We start from the raw sequence: 20,939 nt of genomic DNA, 5'->3' as shown, positions 1-20,939 counted from the left end.
TGTGAGATTTGTGCTGGACAAAGTGGAGGCAGGACAGGTTTTTCTCTGGGTACTCCAGTTTTTCCAGTCATTTTACAATCCAGCAACACACACTTATATGATTTTATTTCATCTGTTGGTCATTAATCATTGCCCCAGAGGAGTGCGACAGACTTGGCAGCCGGCACAATTCCTATCCTCCTGTTAAATGGGGGATTCATTCATTCATTTCATTCCTGACCTGATTTAAACTGATAACAGACTGAGGAAGTACGAGGATGTGCAGGGGGAAGTAATGACTTGGATTCCTCAACAAGAGAGAGGCATCATGAATCGAGAAGTGCCTAAACCAGATGGGAGACTACATTGAGAAATAGTGGGAAGCAGTTTGTTTTTGACAGCTCCTGATACTCGTATCTGAGTATTCATATTTCTCTTGTGATTCTTCCACTACTTGAATTCGGGGATGCATATGCCTTTGTACCAGCTTTTTATTCTTCCTATAAACACCTACTGGAACTTAGAGGAGTTGTATTATTATTTTCCGATCATCCCTCATATATATCAGCCCGCCTCTAGCAAATGATCAAATCTGAAAATTGTCAAAAAATTAGGAGAGCTGAAAGAAGTTGTGATTACTCATGTCAAATCAATTTTTATATTTAATGATGGGTTTTATGTGTTAGCCATACAGAATGAGCTGCAGATGTGAGACTTTGTCGGAGGGTAGACATTATATAAATAATGCCAGGCTGAGTCGCTCAGACGTTTGAGGCACTGGCCTTCTGACCCCAACTTGGCAGGTTCGATCCTGTCTCGGACCGGTGGTATCTGGAGGTGCTCAAATAAGTCAGCCTCGTGTCAGTTGATTTACAGGCACGTAAAAGAACTCCTGCGGGACTAAATTCTGGCACCTCCGTGTCTCCAAAAACCGTAAAAGTAGTTAGTGGGACGTAAAGCTATTATTATTATTATTATTATTATTAATATTATTATTATTATTATTATTATCGCTAGTTTGTCATGTTCACTAGTTTGCCATAGTCGCGATGATTATTATTTAATGAAAGTTTGTGTTCCACTTTGCTTACCCAAAGGAAATTCCCATGCTTTGCTGCTACCTATCGGGATGCTATTGTGTAACTATAGTACTTTGGATTTTTAGGAAACTTGTATAGCTCCAAACGACCCAGAGGACGCAGATTACCTTTTACCAGTACCGAAACCAGCTCCAGCTTTTCAGTGTTCAACGACCTTGCCTCCTTCTGCTAGTCCAGAACCAGGAGAGAAACCTCCCCCACTGCCTGCGAAGCCTCGACCGCTGCTCCCTGATTTAGTGGCTTCTCCTGTACGGAGAACACCATCACCGTCAAAAACGAAGGCGGTAAGTAACATTCAGTATAGTCTCCTAATGTTTAGGCCCCCCATCGGGAAATCTCCGATTCTTGACTTTTCTGTTCTGGGACTTATAATGTGAGCCTTATTCTCAAGATTTAATTTACTTGCTGTCTTGGTTGAGTCGGTTTGTACGTTTGTTTTGAGTAACATGATATTCATGAAATGCTGTTATTTTACGTACTGGTGTTTTGATGTATTAAAGTATTATTAGTATTCAAGTAAAAGAACTCCTGCACAACAAAACTCTAGCACCTCAGCATTTTCCAAAACAGTAAACATCGTTGGTGGGATGCAAAACCAGAAATCTACAGTAGATAATCAGTTCATCCTACCATCTGTTTTATATTTTTCAAAATGTTAATAAATTTGAAATTCCAAAATAATTTCTTGTAACCTTGGACAGAATGATAAAACATAGCTAAAAATAAATATTACATCTTCGTATTGATACACCAGATACAATGTTATATTCACCTAGGGAGTTTAAAAACTACTGTTGACCAAAATATTATGTGCACTCGAGTTTGAAGGTTGTTTATGAAATGAACTGTGGGTGTGGCCAGGCAATGAGGAGTATGAGGGAGAAGTTGGAGAGTTTCAGAGAGATAATTAGGATTCTCACAGAAGACAGGAAGCGAGGTAGGCCTCCCTCAAACATTGTACAGGATGCAGTAAGTGTAAAAGAGTGATGTGAAGGAAAGAGGGGAATTGTAGAAGACAGGTGGTCTAATGTTCTAAGGGGAAGGAGATTGCAGGCTAAGGGCTCTATTCAGGACAGGTGTCTGTGAGAAATTGGTATGAGTCACTGCACATAGAAAAACAGAGGGGAGATGTGGAACAGGGAACTGTTGCTGAGAAGTGTGGAAGTAGGAGGAAGGGAAAAGGTAGGAAAGGGAAATGTAGAGGATAGGAAAAGACAGGTGGATCAGGGTGGAGGGAGGGAGAAAAGGGAGGAGGAAGTAGCTTCTGCAGCTGTCAGGAAAGATAGAGCTGACCAGGAGGGGAGAGGATCAAATGAGGTGGGTAGGGTGTAGGCTCTTGTCATGGGGCATTCCATTGTTAGACATGTGGGGAAAGTGTGTGTGGAGGAAAGGGAACCAGGGTAGAGTGTTATCCAGGAATTAGGTTGAAGCAGATGTTAAGGAAAGTAGAAGAGGCGGAGGAGCAGAAGGAGAAGGTGGTAGTATTTCTTGGTACCAACAACGTAATGCAAGCAGGTGTAAGTACCTACATAGTTGGGGATACGTGGGATCTGGTAAATGCAGCGCGGGTAAAGTTTAAGGAAGTGGAGATTGTTATCACTGGAATACTGTGTAGGAGGGATACTGACTGGAGGGTGATTTGGGGATTTACATGGGACTATGGAGTTGGCATGTGGGAAACAGGAAGTGAGATTTCTAGATCCTAATGGGTGGGGGTGGTAGAAGATAAGGATCTGCGCTCAGATGGCCTTCACTTAAACCATAGTGGTACATATAAGTTAGGAAATTTGTTTGGAAGGGTAATAGGGAGATACATTTAGGGAAACGGGGTGGGCTAGGGAGCAGTGAGAAGGGTACAGGGATCTAGAAGTCAAGTAGGGATGACATAAAAATGTTAGTGTTGAACTGTAGAAGTTTTGTAAAGAAAGGAATAGAATTAAGTAATTTAATGGATATATACTGATCAGATATTTTAATAGGAGTTGAATCATGGCTGAAAAATGATATAACGAATGCAGAAATTTTCTCACTGAACTGGAGTGTGTATCGTAGATAGGATAGGAATCGTAGGAGGGGGAGTATTCATTCTGGTGAAAGAATTTGTAAGCTAAGAAAGAGTTAAAGTTGACAAACATGAAATTCTACGTGTAGTCTCATTTCTAAAGATAATAGGCAACTTGATGTCTTTGGAGTGTACAGACCGGGAAAGGGTAGCACTGACGCTGATTCAGAATTATTTGATAAGATAATCAGTTATGTGGGAAACAACATGGAAAGGAATGTGATTGTAGCAAGAGATCTCAATTTATCAAATGTCAATAGAAGGTAATGTGAACGACAGGAAGCATGACCAACAAATGGCAAATAAGTTAAATGGGAAGGACAGCTGATTCAGAAGCTGATGGAACCAATTAGAGGGAAGAAAATTCTGGATGTGGTGCTGGTAAAACCAGATGAGCTCTATAGAGAAACCGAAATAATAGGTGGGATTAGTGATCACGAAGTGATAGAACGGAAGGTCTTAATAGTAGGACTATTAGGCAGTACCATATGGCTGATAAGGCAGGCACGAGGTAGTTTAAAAAAAGTAACTATGATCCGTGGAAAAACGGTACATAAAAATGTAAATGGACTCTAGGATGAGTTTAAAGCAATTGTTGAGGAACGTGAAAACAGGTTTGTACTTTTAAAGGTGCTAAGGAATCGTAAAGACCCACTTTATTATAACAGAAAAATAGAGACTAAGGAGGAGGTGCAGATTGGAAAGAAATAGAGCTAGGCATGGCTGTGGAAGTAAGGAGAAACAGAAGGAACTTACTTGGAAATTGAATCTAGCAAATAAGTCGGCTAAAGATAATATGATGGGATGCATAATTGGCGGTCATACAAATTTTAGTGAAAAATGGAAGGATATGTATAGGTACTTTAAAGCAGAAACAGATTTCAAGAAGGACATTCGAGGAATCATTGATGAACAAGAGGAGTGTATATGTGAGGATCTTCAGAAGGCAGAAGTATTCAGTCAGCAGTATGTGAAGATTGTTGGTTACAAGGATAATGTCCAGATAGAGGAGGTGAATAATGTTAAAGAAGTATTGAATTTTATATATGATATCAATGACATTTGCAATAAGATGCAGAAGTTGAAAACTAGAAAAGCAGCTGGAATTGATAACATTTCTGGGGATATACTAAAGACAGTGGGTTGGGATATAATACCATATCTGAAGTACTTATTTGATTATTGTTTGCATGAAGGAGCTATACCAAATGAATGGAGAGTTGCTATAGTAGCCCCTGTGTATAAAGGAAAGGGTGATAGACAAAAAATTGGAAATTACAGGCCAGTCAGTTTGACATGTATTGCAATGTATCCACAGTGAAGCACACAAAACGCTGTCAACTTGCATACACGGATTTATTCACAATTACTGTATTTCCAAATTAATCACATAACCTTAATCACTGCTGTCACAAACAAACTATAGATATCAACAACCGCCGTCTTTAACAAATGCCTATCATGATGTATCTTGCATGGAGACTGCAACAACTACCAACTTTACTAAACCAATTCCCACACTTCAAACACTTGTTAACATGACGTACGTCTGATCAGAACAACTTCTGTAAAACCATGACTATTTCTAAACAATAACTCGTCTTTACCAAGACCATTTCTTTATATATATACTAGCAAGATACCCGTGCTTCGCTACGGTATTATACATTTATAATTGAATGCTTATTGTTTTATATATAATCCGCCGAAATTCGCGATCTGACTCGTTTTATGAGAGAATCCGCCAAAATTCGCGATCTGACTCGTTTTCTAATAGATTACAGCAAGTTTCGCCCCATTTTTCAATCTTTCTTTCCAGCAATCGATTTCGTACTTCCCGGGCTAGGTCCACATATTCCACCCGGTCAGTTGGGTCCCTAAATCTTTGCCATCTTTTCCTATAAGCATTTTTAATATGGACTAAATCCTTAAGAAAATCTGGTATGGTGTCGTCTTGGGTGCCTTGGCGGTACTGAAGCCGCAGCCGGACTGCATTCTTAGTCATTACCCATCCAGGACCCGTTTCCAGCACGGTCCGCACATTTGACGACGGTTCAGAACATTATTATTATTATTATTATTATTATTATTATTATTATTATTATTATTATTATTATTATTATTATTTTCGAATGGGTCTACTATGGACCACGTTAAGCATCATTCATTTACGGTTCTTCCTCTTTCGATCGGCCCAGTACTTCATCCTTTCGGAGTGGGCTTCTTTACGTTCTCGTGACCAGTTGTTGCCGGTCCGTTTTTTGCTACTTTGATCTTGGAATCCCTTAATTTTGTTGATGATTTTTCTGTATTCCTGTCTGTTGTATACTACCTGCTGTGATATATTATTTTCCTCCATATCCTCCTTGACCCCTTGTGTCTTCCTGTTCTCCATGTATTCCAGAATTCGCTTGGCTGTTCTCTCTGGTGGCATTCTTTTAATGTTTCCGTAGAAGCAGAGTCTTCTCTTCTTCAAGGATGTTGTGATTTTTTCGGTCCTTTTGTATAGTTCCTCATTTGGTCGCAGTCTAAATTCTTGACCCACTTTCCTGGGCCCTAGTATCTTCCTCAAGATCTTCCTTTCTGTCTTTTCAATGTTTTCTAGTAAGCCCTTCCTGTTCAGTGGAATACATTCGATCGCATATAGACTTTCTGGTTTGATGACAGTGTTGTAATGCCTGATTTTTGCAGTGTATGAAACTGATTTTTTATTGTAGACATTTCGACATAACTGGTATGATGCTTCCATCTTTCTTGCCCTTTCCTGTAATGCTATTCCTGGTAGTCCTGTTGGGGTTATCCATTCCCCTAGATATTTAAACTTCTGTACTCTTTTAATTGTTCCATATTTGGTGACAATATTTTGTGTCGGATCCTTTTTGTCCTGAATCATTAGTTCCGTCTTTTCGAAGGATATCTGAAGTCCCGTCTTTACAGCAGTCTCTTGAAGTGTTTAAATTTGTACCTTGGCTGTTTCAGTGTCTTCTGCCAGTATTGCCATATCATTTGCGAATGCTAGATAGTCAATTTTGACTCCAGATCTTCCCAGTGATATTCCATTTTCCACCCCTAATTCCATCAGTCTCTTCCTCCACTCTCTGACCACTTTTTCAAGTATAACATTAAACAGGAGTGGTGACATCCCGTCCCCTTGTCGGACACCTGTTTCGATCTTGAATGGTTTTGACAACATACCCATAAACTTAACCTGTGATGTAGTGTCAGTGATGGTTTCTTTGATTAAATTTCTAGTTTTTTTATCTATCCCAAACTCTTCTAACGTGCTTATCAAGGTTGCTCTGTCGACTGAATCATAGGCTTTCTTAAAATCTACAAATACAATCACTAGATTTTTGGCTGTGAGTGCACGTAGTTGTATTATGGAGATTAGGTTGAAAATTTGCTCGCTGCATGATCTCCCTTTCCGGAATCCTGCCTGGTATTCACCAAGTTCTTTTTTTATTATCCCTTCAGTCCGGTTTTTTAGTGCCTTGGATAGAATTTTAGAGGCAACTGGTGGCAATGATATTCCTCTGTAATTGTTAACGTTTGTTCTGTCTCCTTTTTTGTGCAGCGGGTGTATTAATGATGTCTTCCATTCCTTTGGGATGCTCTCTGTCTGCCGAATCTCCTCAAACAGTGCTTCTAGCCGAGTCACTAAGTGTTCTCCGGCATATTTCAATAACTCTGCAACTATTGAATCTTCACCTGATGTCTTATTGTTCTTCAGTCCTCTTATTATTCCCCTGATTTCTTCTTTATTAGGTGGTTTTGAGTCCGGTGTCTGGTTCTTGGGTTTCTCAAACATTAGAGTTTCCTCAGGTTTTTTACAGTTCAGTAGTTTCTGGAAATAATTTGCAAGGTGTTGGCAATTCTGTTCATTTCCAGTGATTAGATTTCCTTCGTCATCTTTGAAGCATAGGGTTGGCGGTTTGTATCTTGTTAAGTTCCTCCTGAATGTCTGGTAGAAATTACGTGTATTGTTTTTCACGAAATCTTCTTCTAGTTTCTTTAGTTGCTGTGTGTCATAATGTTTCCGTTCACCTCTTATGGTTTTAACTGTTGTTTTCCTTTGTGCTTTGAATGCCTCCCAGTCTTCTGGTTTCTTAGTTGAGTTCCATTTCTTCCATGTCTGAGCCCTTCTTTGTAGTGCTTCTTCGCAAACTTCATTCCACCACGGATGTTTCTTCTTTTTACTTCGTAGGATTGTTTGTTCCGCTGCTTGCTGTATTGATGTTGCCATCTCAGTCCAACTGTGACTTTGAATCTTATTTATCCTGTTCTGGTATTCATTCCCAGTCTGCTGATTGAACTTCAGATCTTCTATTCTGTATCTTGTAAATTTTGTACCACTACTTTTTCTCCTTTCTGGTGTTAATTTCATCTTAATTTTTGTCAGATAGTGGTCAGAGTTGAAGTTTACTCCTCTAGCTACATGTACATCTTGAATTTCTCTGGAGTTTTCATAACTGATTGCAACATGGTCAATCTGAAATTCGCCCAATAATTTGTTAGGTGATATCCATGTTGTTTGTTTCTTTGGCTTCTTCTGGAACTTGGTGGTCATGATGTTCAAATTGAATTTTTCACACAACTCTATCAACCTCTTACCATTCATGTTTGTCTTGCTGTGAGCCGTGAATTTTCCTGTGGTTCTTGATGGTTCATTCCTTCCAATTTGTGCATTGAAGTCTCCTAGCAGAATTACAACATTTTTCTCTGGAGTATTTCCTAGGATTTCTTCCAGACCTTCCCAAAATTTTTCTACTTTCTGTGGATTTTGTTGGTTGTCCTTATTTATTGGTGCATGTACATTTATTATTGTGTATTTCTTGTTCTTGTTTTTGAAAGTTAGTGTTGACATCCTTGGTGAGGTGGATTTGAATTCCGTTATCTTGTCTGCCAGTGAATTGTGTACTACAAATGCTGTTCCAAACATCCAAAGACCTTTAGTGTTTTGTATTTTCTCTGCTGGTTTACCTTTATAAATCCTGTAGTTGTGTGTTTGTACCGTATTTTCGTCTCGGTATCTTGTTTCTTGTATTATTATTATTATTATTATTATTATTATTATTATTATTATTATTATTATTATTATTATTATATATGTTCTGGACCCCACAGCAAGATGCAAGACCACTACTTGGCGGTAAATTACATCTGCTGCCATTGTCATTGTTGACAATGTGACCAGCACCATTGTCGCGCGTAGGCAAGTGTGCGGGATTTCTGCCGATACGAATGACATACTTCCGTGGATTATTGACCTTATTATAGAGGTGAACAATAGGACGGTCAATTTCATTCCTATCGTTTATTTCAAATGTGTTAAAATTTTTATTTATATGCCAGGAGAATCTACTGTAATCTAAGAACGTTCTCTGAAGGAAAATATGGCTCTTGTAAACGAACCCAGGAAAGATTAAAAATGATCGGTTTATGATCAGAATAAGTACATCGAAAATCTCAAGCCTGTTTCCAGTCAATCGACAGAGTCAGGAATGGAATGAATAAAGCCCCATCTAGCGGCGACAATAGGAATTGTGCCGCTGCCGAAACCTGTTGCAATCCTCTGGGGCAATGATTAATGAATGACAAATGAAATGAAATGATATTAGACAGTGTTGCTGGAATGAATGATAACAGGGGAAACCGGAGTATCCGGAGAAAAAACCGGTCCTGCCTCCGCTTTTGTCCAGCACAAATGTCACGTGGAGTGACCGGGATTTGACGCACGGAACCCAGCTGTGAGAGGCCGGCGCGCTGTCGCCTGAGCAACGGAGGCTTCTTATAAGTACATTATGAACAGTAAAATCAATTGGTTTCACCTCCTTTTACACCCCACCGCCGTTAAGTTTATTTAACCCCCCCCCAAAAAAAAAATTAAAAGAAGGCGTGTTTCTTTATGTTTAAAGGAGATTCCAAACACCAATGTTCACGTCTGTTACCTTCAATTTTGAGATATACGTATCCCCATAAAAATAATTCACTTTTTTGCACTTCCTTCACACTCCCCCCCCCCCCAAGTGAATTTTCCGAGAAAAAACTTGTTTCTTTAATAGTAAAGGATCTTTTAAATACCAATTATCATGACTCTAACTTCTTCAGTTTAGGATTTATGTGTCCTCGTGAAAGGAATTCCACTCCTTTTCACTCCCGCTCCCCTAAGATGATTTCCCACCCAAAACGCGTTTTTCTTTGTTTTTAAAGGAGATCCAAATACCAATTTTCACGCCTGTAACAACTTTAGTTTTTATTGGATGTAAGTATTCTCATACAATTAAGTCAATTAATTATTTAATTCTTTCACCTAACCCCCGTCTTCATTGGATTTTCCGAGAATACGTGTTTTTTTACTTTTAAAGCAGATTCCAAATATTAAATTTCACGTCTGTAACATCTTCATTTTTGAGATATCAGTAGCCTAATTAAAAGAATTCAACACCATTTTCAGTCACTTTAACCCCCCCCCACCACCACCACCACCACCACCACCCAAGTGGTATTTCCGAAAACTAAAAACACGTTTCTTGATTTTTAATAGAAATAAAAAATACCATTTTTCACTTCTGTAACATGTTAAGTTTTTGAGATATACTGTAGAAATTCTCATTTTAAAATTTCACCCCTGCATAGTTCCCCTTAAGTGGAGTTTCCAAAAACAAATCACCTATGTTTCTTTACATTTACAGGAGATTCCAAATACCCTCTTTTCACCTCTGTAACATTTTACGTTTCTCAGATATTCTGTAGATATAGTCTTTCAAAAAATTCCCCCCAATTTGTCACTCCTGTTTAACTGCCATTAATTGGATTTTCCAAAAACAAAAAAATACTTGTTTCTTTATTTTTAAAGGAAATCCCACATACAAATTTTCAGTTCTGTAATATTTTCAGTTTCTGAGATATAAGTAACCTCATTAAAGGCATTCAACCCATTTTTCACCCCTTTTCACCCCTCCTATTGCGATTTACAGAAAACAAAAAATATGTTTTCCTTTATTTGTAAAGTAGATTCTAAATACCAATTTTTACATCTGTAAACTTTTAAAGTTTTAAGATACAGACACACTCATTTTAAAAATTCACCTCCCTCTTCACCCATTGTTTGGATTTTCCAAAAACGAAAAATACCTTTTCTTTATTTTTAAAGTAGATCCCAAATACCAATTTTCAGGTCTGTAATATCTTCAGGTTCTGAAATATAAGGAGACTCATGAAAGGCATTCAACCACTTTTTCACATTTTTCCACCCTTTCTATGGGGATTTTCTGAAAAAAAAAACAAAAAACAAAACGTGTTTCTTTATTTTTAAAGGAGATTCTAAATACCAATTTTTACATCTATAAACCTTAAAAGTTTTGAGATGTAGATACACTCATTTTAAAAATTCACCCCCTTTTCACCCCCACCATTAATTGGATTTTCCAAAAAAAAAAAAAAAAAAAAACCTGTTTCTTTATTTTTGAAGGAGATCCCAAACACCAATTTTCAGGTCTGTAATATCTTCAGTTTCTGAGATATAAGTAACCTGATTAAAAGCCTTCAACCCCCTTTTCACCCTTTTTTCACCCCTCCTATTGGGATTTCCTGAAAACAAAAAAGTACGTGTTTCCTTATTTTTAAAGAAGATTCTAAGTACCAGTTTTCACATCTGAAAACTTTCAAAGTTTTGAGATATAGACACACTCATTTTAAAATTTCAACCCCCTTTTCACCCCCTTAACGACGGAATATCCAAAAATCCTCTCTTAGCGAGCACCTACATCTTAACATGAATATATCCCCAAAATTTCATTTCTTTATGTCCGGTAGTTTTGGCTCGGCGATGATGAATCAGTCAGTCAGTCAGGACAAGTTATTTTATATATATAGATATTGTATCAGGAAAAGTGTTTATCTTAGAGGCGCTTGACACTAAATTGATGAGCATGGACTATATCTTAGCGTATGGCTTAAAACATTGGAGTTAGTACAGAGAGGGGTATAGTTCATCGAACTTAGAGATTTTTTGGATAATCTGAGTTTATTGACCATTGAAAACAAGTTAATATCACCTTCATACAGTAGAATTCAAGTGTCGTGGCCGGTTGGTAACTCCGGGTTGTGGGATGGCGCTGGATACGGCCTGGGTAGGAACCACGCCCGCCTGGATGTTAAGTTCTGGAATTTCTTGAAGTTCTGGAATTTCTCGAAGTTCTGAACACACACGTTCCGGGATTCGATTTTTAAGACGTGATTCACGTGCAAGTCCCTGTACGGCACTCCATTTATTTGTGGCACTGTTAAATAGATATGACCTTTCAATGATTGCATCCACTCGTACAATGGAATGTGACAAGTGTTACTAAATCCTTGATTCAGACACTTCATTGAATCAAAAATGTTCCTAAACAGTCACTTGAAAAACAGGATGATTGCATTAAATATTTGACCTTGTACTGGTGGAATTAATGTGAAAAATGTTAAGTTCGTGACATGAGCTTACTAACACAGGCACGGTAAACTAGAATGTTCCATAGGATTGCCGTTTATAGTCACCACAGTTCTTAATGCACAGTTTATGAAGGTTCGGAACACATTGGCACATTTGCAATAAGCTTAGTAAATGAAATAGCACTCGGAAAATGTCTTATTCCATCGATAAGCAAAGTAAATAATCATTAAACAAAAATGGTACTTGGAAAAAGTCTAACTCCATAAATTGTGAGTTCACTTATAACGCTGGAAAGTTCTATGTTCCCTCGGAATATGGCATGGGTATTCTAAGTTGTCACAGTCTATTATGTTGACACGAGCCTAAGCACAAGTCCTGATGCAGTACTCGGAAAGTATTTCATATTTTCACAATTGAATGCAATGTTTAAAAATACCTTAAGTTCCACAGTTTGTTATAAGACATAAGTTCAATGTGGTACTTGGAAGAAAAATCATACCATTCACACAAAAGTTTACGTTGACACAGCTTGTCATAGAACACAAGTCCAACTTACACACTCGGAGAATTTCTATGTTCCTGAAATTGATCTACAAAAGCACAAGTTCGAAATATAAGTTAAAACGTGGTACTTGCAGAAGTCACGACACTCGCGAGAATTCTAAGTTCCTTCAATAGTCACCGGATAACAAAGTCCCAACGCGACACTTGAAGAAAATAACAAAGTCCCAACGTGGCACTCGAAGAAAATGACAAAGTTCCAATGTGGCACTTGAAGAAGATAACTAAGTTCCAACGTGATACTTGAAGGAAATAACAAAGTCCCAATGCGGCACTTTAAGAAAATAACAAAGTTCCAACACTCGGATTTCAAAGACTTTTCCAACTATAGGTTCGGTCTGCACTCACAGCACTCCTCCCGTCACCCGTGCTGCAGAGACAGCGGAGTGACAGATACTGAATTTGTAGTCTGGGTCGTCCTCTTTTTATACCCGATTGTGTGGAAGTATCTAGAACATGGGTATTATCTATCCTTATAACTCTTAAAGTATACGGTGGATTTCCCTGAAATGTTGACAGGTTGCGTCCATTATAATGGTCTTTGCGATGGCAGTGTCAAAATAGCGATATTTTAACGCAAAATAGACTTTTGCAGGTAGGCTGGAACACGACCATATATGGTCATGTAGAGGACACCCGAGGCGGCTACGTCACTCGCTGCGTACGTCATTGAGTTTGGCGGGCTGCATATCTTCCGCCTCGCGCGAAGTCCAATAAACATACTTCGAACTTCGCTTCCGTAGCGGCGTTCCCGGTACAATATATATATATATCTCCCTGGCCAGGCTTCTAGAAAGATACATTTTCTCATTAATTCTAGAGTGCTCAAGGCCCAGACGTAATGTATAGAATATTCCACCGAGTTCTCGTCTACCCAGCACCATTTCGGATGCTACAGTGTGTTTCACAATTCTGCAGTAGACTACAAATATTAATACAGGTGATAATAAATTATATATAGGTTCTTACATTAACTAAACTCATATAAATACTTCTATACAACAAATGTTTCATGACATAACCTCACAAATAATGCGATCGTAAACTAATAATGATACAAATAACTGAATGTACATCACAATTCTTAATAATAATAATAATAATAATAATAATAATAATAATAATAATAATAATAATAATAATTCGAGCTCGATACTTACATTATTTACCCATGGGTGAAAGAAGATTGTTTTCTAGTTATATCAGTTTATCACACTTGCGTCAATTGCATGTGAGCTTTGGGAAAGCATTCTTTCTGATTATATTACACGTGTTTGCAAAATTAATAACTGGTTTGATAGAAGTCAGTTCAGGTTTAGGAAATGTTATTCTACTGAAGCTCAACTTGTAGGATTCCAGGAAGATATAGCAGATATCTTGGATTCAGGAGGTCAAATGGACTATATCGCAATTGACCTGTCTAAGGCATTTGATAGGGTGGATCATGGGAAAGACTGGCAAAAATGAGAGTGGAATTGGACTAGAGAAAAGAGTGATTGAATGGGTTGCTATATTTCTAGAAAATAGATCTCGAAGAATTAGAATAGGCAAAACTTTATCTGACCCTGTGATAACTAAGAGGGGGGTTCCTCAAGGCAGTATTATTGGACCTTTATGTTCTTATCATCATCATCATCATCATCATCATCATCATCATTTCCCTTTATCCAGCTGTAGCCAGGTAGGGGCAAATATGGTTCCTCTCCACTTTCTTCGGTCTTTCCACCACTCCTCCTCCAACACTGTGTCCCAGTCCAGGTTTCTTTCTATAATGATGCGTTGGATGGTATCCTTCCATCTCAATCGTGGTCGTCCACGGCCTCTCCTTCCTTGGATTTGCATTTCCATCACCTTTTTTTGGCATTCTTTCGTCGCTCATTCGCTTTATGTGCCCAAACCATCTTAGTCGGCTCTTCTCTATTCTATCATTCATTTTTTCCACTCCAATTTCTTCCCGGATTTTCTCATTCCTTATTTTGTCTCTTCTACTCTTCTGTATTATACTCCTCAAGAATTTCATTTCGGCTGCCTGTATTCGACTCTCATCCTTCTTTGTCATTGTCCAAGTTTCTGCTCCGTAAGTTGTTATGGGTACGTAATACATATTTTCTTATATATATAAATAATATGAGTAAAGAAGTGGAATAAAAGATGAGGCTTTTTTCAGATGATGTTATTCTGTATAGAGTAATAAATAAGTTACAAGATTGTGAGCAACTGCACAATGACTTCGATAATGTTACGAGATGGACAGTAGACAATGGTATGATAATAAAATGGGGTTAAAAGTGAGGTTGTGAGTTTCACAAATAGGAAAAGTCTTGTCAGTTTTAATTACTGTGTTTATGGGCTGAGAGTTTCTTTTGGGGATCACTGTGAGTACCTAGGTGTTAATATAAGGAAAGATCTTCTTTGAGGTAATCACATAAATGGGATTGTAAATAAAGGGTACACCGGGCGAGTTGGGCGTGCGCGTAGAGGCGCGCGGCTGTGAGCTTGCATCCGGGAGATAGTAGGTTCAAATCCCACTATCGGCAGCCCTGAAAATGGTTTTCCGTGGTTTCCCATTTTCACACCAGGCAAATGCTGGGGCTGTACCTTAATGAAGGCCACGGCCGCTTCCTTCCAACTCCTAGGCCTTTCCTATCCCATCGTTGCCATAAGACCTATCTGTGTCGGTGCGACGTAAAGCCCCTAGCAAAAAAAAATAAAAAAATAAATAAAGGGTACAGATCTCTGCACATGGTTATGAGGGTGTTCAGGGGTTGTAGTAAGGATGTAAAGGAGAGGACATGCAAGTTTCTGGTAAGACCCCAACTAGAGTATGGTTCCAGTGTATGGTACTCTTACCAGGATTCAAGAACTGGAAAAAATCCAAAGAAAAGCAGCTCGATTTGTTCTGGGTGATTTCTGACAAAAGAGTTGCGTTACAAAAATGTTGCAAAGTTTGGGCTGGGAAGACTTGGTAGAAAGGAGACGAGCTGCTCGACTAAGTGGTATGTAATACCAATATAAATGGTCCGTTATTGGACATTATAAACTTTCCAGCCAACTCATTCCTGGTTGCCAGCGTTTCGCTCCAGTGTGCTAAGTTGGGCTCATCAGTTGGTAAATAGCACACCCACTAAGACACATGACTAGTGCATACCGTGGAGGCCACTGCGTAGGCTGCTTGGAGCCACCGGTAGTGCCAATGCACTGTGAGAGACTTTGTCTCATTCCCAAAAATTGACACATTAGGTCATGTATGTTTCGGATTTTTAATTTATAATGTAAAACTTTTTATCGCAAGTGGAATGCAAAAAGTGCCCGTTTTTAAGTGTGTTTCAACCATGTGTCAACTTTAAGACACCATTTCTCCAAAACCTGTCATCTGATCAGATGTAAATTTTAATACAGTATACATTGGGATGTTTTAAATATAGTTTATTTATTTCAGAATCTTGTGTTTCCAAGAAAAAAGTTATTAATTTTCTAAGGTAATTTTTTCTCAGCTCGAGCTGGTTGAAAAATTGCATTCTTGGTCGCGTTGTGATCTTTACGCATCCAGTGGTTGTGCTGTATGACTGTGAAGTATGCAAATGATTTCACGTAGTGGGACAGGCAGGACGATGTTCATGATGAACTGTAATCACTTGAAGCATAATACTAATCTAATTAGCATCATAGCAGTAGTGTGCCTGTCTCTTATTCCAAGACCCTGGGTTCGTTTTCTGAAAGTTCAAGGATTTGAAGTATGATCTGTGGAGTAGAACGCGGTTCACTTGATACAAGATTTTCCCAAGCTCTTAGCTACAAGAAGAATATGCAGTTATGTTTATGTTTCGTACATGTAGGGAAAGCACCTAACAGAGTACAGAGAGAAAAGATGTTCACTGTACTGCGGGGCTATGGGATAAATATTAGATTATTAAAGGCAATCAAAAGCATGTATGTTGACAATTGGGCTGCAGTGAGAATTGATGGTAGAAGGTACTTACAGGGGTTAGACAAGGCTGTAATCTTTTATCATTGAAAACCATTTATTCATAGAATATATTTCGGGGCATAATACATTCCTTTCATCAGCGATTATTTAAGTCCAACTTATTTACAAATATCAAAGGCAAAAACAATGTAACACTTCCTTTTCTTTAGCCCAAAATTAAAAAAAAACTATTATATCATAATTCACCATAGCAATAAACAAACGTTAATGGTATACTGTATTAGGAAAATTATTGTTACATAAAATTTTAATATTTTTATGATGTTGAATGAGAATCGCTTCTTAAATAAATTTAAGATCTTCAAATCTTCTTTTTTTTTTTCTGGATAGAACACCAGCCCAAAAGCATATCCATTTTTAAATGGTTCTTTTCCCCTTAAAATAGCAGGCTGATGTTTGTATTGTATAGTTCTACCACCAACTCTTGTGTGTGAATTCACTAACAGTTGTGGAGTTAAACTGAACAATTTCAGAAGTGAAATATTTTAAATATTACCTCCTACATGCTCTCTGTGATTGACCTATGAGTAAAATTTTCTCTTCACAGAGTAATGGAGTAATTGTATGACAAACTTCTGTATAGTACACTTAGCCATGCTGTCTGTTGCATACCAGCAGTAGAGTTTTGTCTGAAATATTGCAGCATAAACCTAAGTCCCTTTTTTTTTATATTTTTAGGAAGACTCTGGAAGTTCTGGAGATGGTGTTACGGGCAAGATCGGTGGACTTTTCCGGAGAAGGCGTGAGACTAAGGGTAAGTACAGAGATTGATCGTTAATCAGAAGGCAGTATGCATTGTATTCTAATGCCTCTTTGCTTAAGATTTACAGCCAGTTTATATGATCTTACTGTTTTTCATCAATCAATTGGACAGCGTTATGCATTAACCGGCTAACCGGAAATCGTGATTTTAGCCCCATGTAGTGTGTACGGTCAGGAACTACACATTTCTTGTATATTTGTGTACGTTAATATTTTAGTAAAATCTGAGCGCCATCCCTTTTATCTTCGGTTAGGAGTTTTGCATCATTCGGCTATGAGACAAAACTATGAAGCGATTCCTACAAATGTCATAAGGAGTACTGCATGAAACGGCTAAGCAACAGTTTATCGTCCCTTAGACTGACAGACTCTATTGTTAGTGTTACACAATAATCGGCTGTGCACCAAAAGATCTGTTCTCTGTTGCCGTCTTTAATTTTGTGGGAAAATATTCTGCGTGTACTGATTAAGTATGTGTACGCACCATGGCAAGCAGAGCGCAGAAAATTCTTTGGCGTCTGAAGGAGAAGGATTCAGACACTTTACATGAATACGCAGTAAGTCTTCACGATTACTTTTTATATTACAATAGCACATAATTTTAATTACCAGCAGAAAATCTGTGAATACAAACACTGATGTCTTTAGCAATTATTTGCAGTGTTAATTGCAATAGGCAGGCTGAAATTTCACAGAATTATACAAGTTATACAAGTTAATGACATGCACGACCACTCCAAGGCTAGGAGCTGTTTTGACTGATCCAACTCCTCTAGAAACTGTTGTTATGATGTACTTTATTCCATAACTGAAAATAACATTTCCGTTCAAATGCCCTAGGAGGCAGGTATTTTGTCATCATTTCACGGGACTGACTATTTTTCAGAGCAGTCAAGTACTGAAGTGCGTGATTTGTCTTCTGCTCTAGTGAATTTAAATGATCTCTGTGCTACTGCTATAGAAAATAAAAGTAGTGAATTTTATCCACGCACTAATTTACCACACACACATTAACACGTCCAAGTGCAGAATCTTCCGAAATTATCGCATCAAATTCTGTAACTGGTACTCCTTACCACCAGCCAAGTAGATATTATAATGAAGGTACATCATGTAATACAAATATTAAGAGCCCATAGATCGCATTGTAACTGCAAATTCTGACCCCGTTCCTACAGTATTGTTAGGAGATGAATGTAACAGAATTGCCAGCTTATCAGTGAAACAAACCAGTGATAATGCAGAATGCAATGACCAAAATTACCAGTTTACTGGTAGACCTAGAAAAGGATGGAAAAGAAAACATGCACATCAGAGTAGAGAAGAACGAAAGATAAAATGCCAGCGGAATGAATCGTACATTAGCCAACAAGGAACCAAGAGAATTCAGAGTTTCACTGGTGATCAGAATGTCCTAAGAAAGTAAGTCTAGAAGACAGGAAAAGCAAGTCTGACTGTTTTTGGAACCTGCCATATGACGGTAAAGTTCTATACAATGCCAATAAAGTGAAGAGGAAGAGGACTAAAGATACGAGTAGAACTTACACCCTGCCAGGAGTACCAGTGTGTAAACAGAATATCAGGTGATCGCATTAATAACTGTCTTAAGAAAGCCAACAAACTGCAAGGAACAGTTAAAGATAAGAGGTAAATCAGGAGGTTCTAATAAAATATCTGATCTTAAGATGGCACATTAATAAATTCCCTAAGTACAAATCACATTATTGCAGATCTGAAAAAAGTACTCTTTCTCTCATCACAGTCTCATCCAGTCATATATGAACTATATAAAAAGGAATACTCTCATCCAGTTTCTCTCTCATGCTATAAGCAAGTATTGTATTCTAAATTTAACATACCATGAAAACCACTCAAGAAAGACACTTGCAACACTCAAATAAACAATAGAAATGGTGCTGAAGCGCTAAAGATGAAGTTCCTTGCTCATCAAGAGGATGCAGAAAATGCTCAAATTCTAATGAAGAGTGACTTTAAAAAAATTAATGGATTGTCAATGCTAAGCTTTGACATGCGGAGGAACACTGCCCCTGCCAAGAATTCCAACAAACATTATATTCCATAAACGTCAGTTATGGTTGTATAACTGTGGAATTCATGCCGCTTCATCGAACAAAGGCTTCTGCTACCTGTGGTTGGAGGGTCAGGCTGGCTGTAGAGCACAAGAACTAGGCTCTTGTCTAATGAAATACATCAATGAACGCTTAGAAGATGGTACAGAAGAACTTGTGCTTTGGTCTGTTCCTGCGGAGGGCAGAATCGTAACATAAAAATGATCGTAAAGTTGAAGTCTGTCATGGAATCACATCCAACATTGAAGACCATAAAAATGAATTTCTCGTTTCTGGGTTCAGCTATTTGTCCAATGATGATGATTTTGGAGACATTGAATGTGCCCTTAAGTTCCTGCAAAGATTATATCCACCGGCCGATTATATGGAAGTTATGAGGAAATGCCGAAAGAAGAACAAACTTGTCTTGGAAGAAATGAGAAAAGAGGATTTTAAGGGCAGATCTTCTATTGAAACATATATATTAAACAGGAAGAAAGACACCAGTGGCAACGCGGTAAGGTGGCTCTAAACACAACAGATTGAAATAAGTAAGGTGAAGCCATGGTGGCTGACTTTGAAACACGCTTTTGATGACACAGCAGGCCAAGAAATTAATTTGAAGAGGAGAAGCACACGTCAGGGTGACCAGAATAACTTTAGTTTTTGCCCTTATGATCTATGGCCAAAAGGAAAAGCTACATCACAGCCGAAATTGCAAGACATGAATGGCCGGTTTCTGGAACGACAGTTATCTGTAGATGCGTAGTCATCAGTGACTTAACATGGTGATACGTTTAAAATGAGTTTCCGAAACAACAGTTATCTCTGCAATGACTAGTAACTGCAGCTAGAGCTGTAGTTACCTGTATGTTAGAGCTGATTCCAACAAATACCCAGTACGAGGCGCCACTCCATACCGTTTCGTACAAGTTCTTATATTACTTTCATAAACATTAGTAAGTGATAATAAACTGGTTATACTATATTTACAGTTATTCATTGTATTTTTAACATGCTTGGGTGTGCTGGAGTCTACAATATTTTGGTCAGTACATTTACTTCCACCTTATCACTGGCTTTATTCACTGATTCCGCTTGTATGGTGTCATCTGTCCCAGCTGTTTAGAGGTTACAGTCTCCTCAGAGCATGACGCCTCTACTGTACATGTATCTTCCAATACGGGAAATGAATCGTCAAATAAAATAGAACTCGAACCAAACGGATTTTCATCAGGATCCTTCAGTGTAGCTATAATGTTAAGATCTCTTTCGTCAGGCTTTGAATCATAAGTCCCACCAACAGTTAATGAACACCCAATCTGAAATTATGAAGTATTTACCATTAATATTTATATTTTTACTAAATAATAAATATTTTAGGTATAAGCCTGCTCAATAATAAATATAGATTTTTCATTGCTTTTTTAGCATTATTATATCCTTTAACCAGTGACGTGAGGTCTCATAGACTCCTAATAAATGTAAAATATCTGGACTTATTTAATTAAAAATCGTGCAGGAAGCTGTAGTTTGTTACCTTCTTATCTTTGTCAACACACTTCGCACTCTTGAGTCAGGGTTAGGTCGCTGCGTTCGATTGAAATTCTCAAGTGGACTTCACGTCACCAGTTACGAGAGTATTTTTGTCAATGCATGTTGTGTGGTCAGTGTAAGTAAAACATCTCAAATTGCTAGTCCGTTGCAGTTATTAAGAACTACAAATACTCGGTTCGAGGAGTACATTAGGGAACTATTAAATGAAAAATTTAGTGATATGGCTATTTTCTTTTGGCTATTGGCGATCACAGTTTTAATGCTTTCATGTTGTTCAAGTTGTGCCACTAAAGCCCGGAAAAAATGGAATTGGAATTCTTAAAGGGTTTGGCATCTGATCAGGTCAAATTACATGTCAAAAAAGAATGACAAATGAGCGAGTTCTCTAGAGATACGTGTGGGAATAAGCAAGATTTTGCACATA

The 20,939-nt window shown here is 38.0% G+C and overlaps 1 protein-coding gene across 1 annotated transcript in view; it reads left to right on the top strand.

The window, feature by feature from the left end:
- LOC136883524 (B-cell linker protein) overlaps nt 1–20,939 on the top strand; it is a 323,973-nt gene that overhangs the window by 233,020 nt on the left and 70,014 nt on the right. The window contains exons 9-10 of the mRNA XM_068229921.1: nt 1,145–1,363; nt 16,806–16,881. Of these exons, the coding sequence (XP_068086022.1) occupies nt 1,145–1,363; nt 16,806–16,881 (295 nt within the window). The remainder of the gene's footprint in view (nt 1–1,144; nt 1,364–16,805; nt 16,882–20,939) is intronic.

This window comes from Anabrus simplex, chromosome 1 (genome assembly GCF_040414725.1).
Source record: "Anabrus simplex isolate iqAnaSimp1 chromosome 1, ASM4041472v1, whole genome shotgun sequence".
Lineage (NCBI taxonomy): Eukaryota > Metazoa > Arthropoda > Insecta > Orthoptera > Tettigoniidae > Anabrus > Anabrus simplex.
The sequence above is the reverse complement of the archived record's forward strand: the minus strand, read 5'-3'. Positions and strand labels throughout refer to the sequence as shown.